We start from the raw sequence: 6,378 nt of genomic DNA, 5'->3' as shown, positions 1-6,378 counted from the left end.
GCTTAGTCTGGAAAAGTAATTTTTTCGTGTCTTCCTTGCACTTTTGCTGAGAAGTTACCAATAGCTAATCAATTTAATGTGGAAGAATCTTATAATTGAGTCATGACGCTGTTTCACATGATGCTGCCAGCAGTTAGTGAGTTTAGGTAAATGTTTATAATTTAAGCAGTAGTTTGTAAGTTTACATTGCCTTTTCTTTTTCTATACTATACAAGGTAGTTCCCATTGCCTTTCTGTATGGTCTTGTTTAGAGAAGCAATCTACATAGAACATTGAGAAGAAAACATTGAGAAGAAAAAAGTGGTCTGATTAACAATTAGTCTAAGGACTTAGGTTTTACGCTCAGCTGTGCTGACATCTGAATTTTTCTCCTTTCGGAATGAAATCCTGGCACCATTGAAATCTGTATGAATCATGAGATCTGACTGCAGGAAAGCAAATGTTTTATTCCTCTGCATTAACTTCTCAATCTATAAATTCAGCTATTTATTTTCCAGCAGGCAATAAAGTTTCATAAGTTACGTGAAGATTCTGGGGTCACATAAGAGACCAAACCATCAAGTTTTACTACAAAATTGATTTGGTATAGGGTTTGGGTTTGGGTTTGTTGCTTTATGTTTGTTTGGGGTTTTTTTTTTTTTCAAAGTTCCTATTCATGTTCATGTTGGTCTCTCTAAAATGCAAATTAATGGAAGTAAAGATGGCAAAACTCTGAGTTACTGGACAGATTGTTGTATGGCTCAGCAGCAGCAGAATCTGCAGGATACACCTTTTCACAATTATGTTAATCGCCTTTTGGTGCTGAAACAGGTTTTTTCAGGGGTCTGCAGCTTTAAGTAATAGTGACAAAAAGAGTAAGTTAGTTACTGTGTTCAGAACTGCATTTGTGCTGACTCTGTATCAATGACATCATGTCAGCCTAACAGCTCTGCAGAGCTCATGGAATTGTAACACAATTGAACAGTGACAGAACATCGTAACAAATAGAACTGTAGGCTGAGCAGACATTACAGCTATAATGCAAAGTGGTGTTCATGATCAGGTAAGCAATTAAAGGCTAATCCAATGATGTTTGAAACAAATTTAGCAATTTGCATTTTTTCAAAATGTTGTCATAAGCCTTTGGTGTTAACAAAATGTTCTCAGGTTCCAAATTTACTTGCAGTTATTTTGAAGCTGATTGCTAAGGTTTAGTTAACTCCTCATACAAAATTCAGGAAAGGTATGTAAAATAAATAATGTTCTTAAACCTTAAATTGGTTATTAAGTCTTGTGGTGCTGTACTTGTCCCTACCATGAATCACTTGCCTTTCAGTAACCACCAGCACGTTGGCTGATTGTAGCTGTGCATATACAGACTTCACAAATGTACCTGTAACAACTTCTGCGCTCATGGCTGCTGTTTTACACAATACTCACACTTAAGCAGTTGAATTTGTGAAAGGAAAATGCATATTTAATTAATTGCTTGCATATTAGTACTTAATTAATTACTTGAACCTTATATGTTGGTAGGAAAGAGAAATGAAATGAGTGAAAACATGAAATTAATCCTTTCACCAAATAAAGTGAAAATGCATGAATTTATTAAACCCCCCTATGTTTCATGACAACCAAAATTCTGCTCTTTTTTTATTCCAGAATCGAATGGAAGAAAGCAAAGCACTCTTTAGGACAATTATCACATATCCATGGTTCCAGAACTCTTCAGTTATTCTGTTCTTAAATAAAAAAGATCTACTAGAGGAGAAAATTATGTATTCCCATCTAGTTGATTATTTCCCAGAGTATGATGGTAAGTATAATCACCTCAGAGCTCATGCTCTTGTTTGCATTGCAGTAATGGCAAATTGTAGCAATGCTAGACAGAGAGATCTTTTGATTCTTTGCAATTCTCCTCATCCAAATTTGAACTCTTGTGAGATTTTTAGACCACTAGAGTTTCTTTTTATACTGTAATTAATTGTGGGTAGGATGGCACAACCTTTCATGGGAAATTGACCTTTTTATTGTCATCTCAGTAGAGAACCACTTTCTGTCCTTTTTTGTAAGTTGGGTGAGGGTTTAAACTGAAGCAGAAAAGATAAAAATAAATAAAATTGCTTTCCTCACTTGTATACCTAGTCTTCTATACTTCTGTTTTGAAGTTTGATTTTGTGCAAGGTTGAATACCTAAGGGGAAGTGTCGTAGACTGTGACACTCAAAGAAACAGGTACCACTCCTTACACCCTTTTATTGCACTCTTTTTTTAAAAAAAATTTCCATTAATTATGTGAAGCTTATTGTGCTTGTCCATTAAAAAAATAGGTTGTATAAGTGTTTCTACTAAAGGTGTACTTTCGTGAAGTTCTCCTGAGAGGAAAAGCTAAGTATTTTGAGGTAACTGAATGGAGGAGGCCTTGGTAACAGAGAAGAATCAAACTCATATCATAAGAGGTCTAAAGGACTACGTGTTCCTGTTTTTTAAAAAAGAAAGTAGGTTTTGACCCACTAGGAAGTGAATAGCCGATTGAAAAGCTGAATAAAAGATTAAAACTCTCGTGTTCAAATATGGAAAGCAGTAACGGAAAAATGTAGATTTTGTTTTCTGTTAAAGAGGAAGAAACAGTCAACTGCCTGCAGGATCAGACTGTAGTATTTATGAGTCAGTGTATAATTTAGTTTCATAGTGCTTTACAGAAGAGAACTGGCAGTTGAATGGAAATATGCTTGTTCTTTTGAACTTACTTCATATGACAAGTTCCCCAGTTGACATCTTGAAAGCGATAAGACCCTATAGTCTGCTCTGTTATCGCCACTCAAGTGTTGACAAAGCCTGTGTAAAATGCTTGTCCAGAAAAAACCAGCCAGAACTCAACCACTTGGCTTATAGAAACCTTGTTTCTCCCGTCCCTTGAGGGGGAAAAGAAGACTGTGGCCTGGTAGGGCTGTTGTAGTCAAGACCTAGAAGTCTTTGAGTCTTATCTCTTGGTTCTGCAGACCATTCTGGATTGAACTCCAGAGATAAGGTTATGGCTTGATTTGATTTCTTCTGGTGACAGGATAGGGTCTGTAGCTTGCAGAGGTCACCTTGTGGTCCCCTCTTCTGTCCCAGCACACTGGGGATGTGGGAGGATCTGAGGAAGGGATCAAGATTGGGTTTTCTTCAGCTGGATCACTTCTCATATCCTTTTTTCTGCACGAGGGAGAAAGTGGCACAGGGGTGAGAACTGCTGGCCAGGATGGCAAATCTGAGGGATTAAATTAAGCTAAGCAGTTCTGCTGCACAGTGTTTTGTAAGAGCACTGGAAGGGGGACCAAGGCATGCTCCATGGGTCAGTGTGTCATATGGAGACATCCTTGCATGGCTGGTACTGGAAAACTGTCTCACAGACTGGAATGAAGAGCTGGGAGAAAGGGCAAAGACAAAGAAGGGCTATAGTTGGGAGGAAAAGAAGAGAAAAATATTGATGTAGTACTTCTTCTGTAGGTCTTGAATGTATTGTATTGAGACTCCCTTTGAAAACTGTCAATTATAGAGACCAGTGGACAAGAAAACTACTAACTCATAAGGTAGTTCTTTTCCATGTGTCCACATTATTTAGATCACAACCACTTTGCAGTCTAAATTTAACATTGACTCATTCATTTTATTTTCTAAATTCCTGAGGTCATAAAGTTACTTTCTAATCTCAGTTTTTCATACTTGAGCCTCAGTCAAATAAAAATCTGAATAACATGTTAGTAGAGGTGTGATCAGGTAAGCAAATTTGTGTGCAGGCTTTGAATAGTCCGATAGATTTTGAGAGAGCTCTGTGAAAACAGCTACTGTGAAACTGTTCAACAAAATTCTAGGAAACTGTTAAAAAAAATTAAGTGATTTATTTTGAAGAAATCATTGTCTTCACAAGCCTAAGAATTTTCTTCACATATACTGCAGATTTATTTGTGCTGCTGTGAGACTTACTGTTGCTGCTCTTTGAGGCTGTGTGACCAAGCCAAAGGCTAGAGCCTGTTGTGTTTTAGAAGCTGCAGAAGTGTTGAGCAGCCCTCTGTCCTGCTTCAGAGAGTTTACAATCTGTTTAGATTCGTAAACCTCAGGAATTGTGTCATCTGCATATGGATGTACATACAGGTTCATATACCCATCTGTTGCAGAGTCTTAGTCCCACTCCACGTGGATTTGCAGCACACCAGAAAGTATGTGATTTCTCTTCCATACATTCCCCACCTAAATTACAGAGTTATCCAAATTGGAAATGTTAGAAGTTTTAAGGTTGAAGTATTAAGAATAAGGTCTGTTACCCAGTCGTATGTGGACGTGTGCTAACTCCCAAAGTAGAATTACTGAAGGACAGAGCTACACATAACTCCTGGTGCTGGTATTTGTATGGCCATGTACCAACAGCACCAGTAAAGAGAACAGCACAGAAAATGTGTGTTCTGGAGTAACACACATTCCAGAATCAGGAAACCAAGGGTACAGTGGCTTTTGTTAAGAGCACTGGAACAATGGAACAGAATTCAGCAGCATGTGGCTTGTGTTTTTGCTTCTGCCTGCTTTTATGGCCATGAACACAAATGAATCCTCACTGTTCCAGGCTGCAAGTCACTACTTTATTTTCTCTCTTCTGTAAGGATGAAAGTGTGGTTTGGTTGCATTGACTCTCTGTCCTGAGAGTTACAGCCTTAATTTAGATTTGATAGGATCGTTATGATACATAATTTAGATAATAAGTGATTGGTTAGAACATGAGCCTTCTGCAATCAACAGCTTCAGCTGGAGAGTGTGTGTATTTTACTGTCACTTAAAGTAAATGAAGTTCTGTGGATGGCAGTGTCAGACCATATATACTTCCTATTAGGACCCTCATAAAACTACTATATCTTGCAGTGCTGAAGTAACTGAAGTACAATGTAACTATGGTAGGTTTAGACTGAAAGTTCACCGATTGACTAACATTTATAAGGATAGAATGGTATAGCTAACTTTTTGGTTTTCATTCTGTGCATTTGTAAATCACCTGTTTTAAACAAGTGGTTTATCTTAGTGAACAAGGAGGATAGTCAGAAGAAATAGAACAGCTCTGACTTGAACTTCTGAAATTTCTTTCCATGTTTCATAGTTCCTCCCATGAAGAAAGTAGCCAGTATGTTATACTGTTAGTAAAAAGTTCCCCATCTTTACTTACGTAGGGACTGAGCCTTTCTTGTTTTCTTTGAAAGAAGTTGAAATCTGAAGTGGACTTTAAGAACACTGAATTTCTCTCCTTACAGGACCACAGCGGGATGCACAGGCAGCACGAGAGTTCATCCTGAAGATGTTCGTAGACCTGAATCCAGACAGTGACAAAATTATCTACTCTCACTTCACGTGCGCTACAGACACAGAGAACATCCGCTTTGTCTTTGCTGCTGTCAAGGACACAATCCTACAGTTAAACCTGAAGGAGTACAACCTGGTCTAACTGTGCCTAGGGGTCCTTCAAAACCAACTTTCCGTGATTGAAGATACTCAAGAGGGACTGTATTATCTGTGAAAACAATTTGCATAATACTAATTTATTGCCGGCCTGGACTCTGTGAATGTCCACAGAGTTTGTAGTTAATATTATGATTTTATTTAAACTATATAGAGGAAAAACAAAAGTTGCTGAAGTACATTCACAGCACATTTCCTCATTTTTTAGGCAAAACCTTGTGACTCAATGTGTTTCAAATCGTCAGTCGTACATTTACAAAGGATAACAGTTTTTTGCTATTGAAGCAAAATCAAGCTGGTCCCTAACCCTTTCTCTCTCCCTCCTTTCCTTCCCTCCTTATCTTCTACAAGGTACAATGGCCTTTTTTTCCCCCAGTTGCATTCCTGGGTGAAATATTTTCTGTTGAGTGATTTGGTCAGGAAAATATTATCATCACCATTTAAGTCACCAGTCATTCTAATTTTACAGTATGTGCTTTCTCTGAAGGATCAAAGAGTATTGATACTGTGATTTTTAAATTCTTGACATGGGTGTCTTCATTCTGTCTTCACTTTTGAGACTAGAATATTGGGATTGCAAAATAGAATGACAGTTGTCTAAGGATATTAAATTTTACCACATTTTTACAGTTCAGAAAGATGCGCAGAAGACAGTAATGAAATAATTAAGACACAATCTGAGATGTACATGGAATACGTTAGAATCTCTTTTTAATTGCCATGTGCCATTTTTTTCTCTCTTCTTTTATTCACAAATGCCAAATAGAGAAGTCATAGACACTACATTTTCCCCAGTGGCTACAGCCTGAAACAGTGTTGTTTTTCTCAGTTGTGTGGGGTGTTTTTTCTTAAGTTAGAGCTTTTCTAAGTGTTCTTTTTCCACGGTAGAAAAATTATTTTTATTGTGCAAAATTCA

General features: G+C 37.5%; 1 protein-coding gene across 1 annotated transcript in view; it reads left to right on the top strand.

The window, feature by feature from the left end:
- Window positions 1-5,928, top strand: part of LOC103801589 (guanine nucleotide-binding protein G(q) subunit alpha-like) — a 36,902-nt gene extending 30,974 nt beyond the window's left edge. Inside the window, exons 6-7 of the mRNA XM_009074008.1 lie at window positions 1,642-1,795; window positions 5,258-5,928. Coding sequence (XP_009072256.1) covers window positions 1,642-1,795; window positions 5,258-5,448 — 345 coding nt within the window. The 3' untranslated portion in view covers window positions 5,449-5,928. The remainder of the gene's footprint in view (window positions 1-1,641; window positions 1,796-5,257) is intronic.
- The last annotated feature ends 450 nt before the right edge of the window (window positions 5,929-6,378 follow it).

This window comes from Acanthisitta chloris, unplaced genomic scaffold, assembly GCF_000695815.1.
Source record: "Acanthisitta chloris isolate BGI_N310 unplaced genomic scaffold, ASM69581v1 scaffold15974, whole genome shotgun sequence".
Lineage (NCBI taxonomy): Eukaryota > Metazoa > Chordata > Aves > Passeriformes > Acanthisittidae > Acanthisitta > Acanthisitta chloris.
The sequence above is the reverse complement of the archived record's forward strand: the minus strand, read 5'-3'. Positions and strand labels throughout refer to the sequence as shown.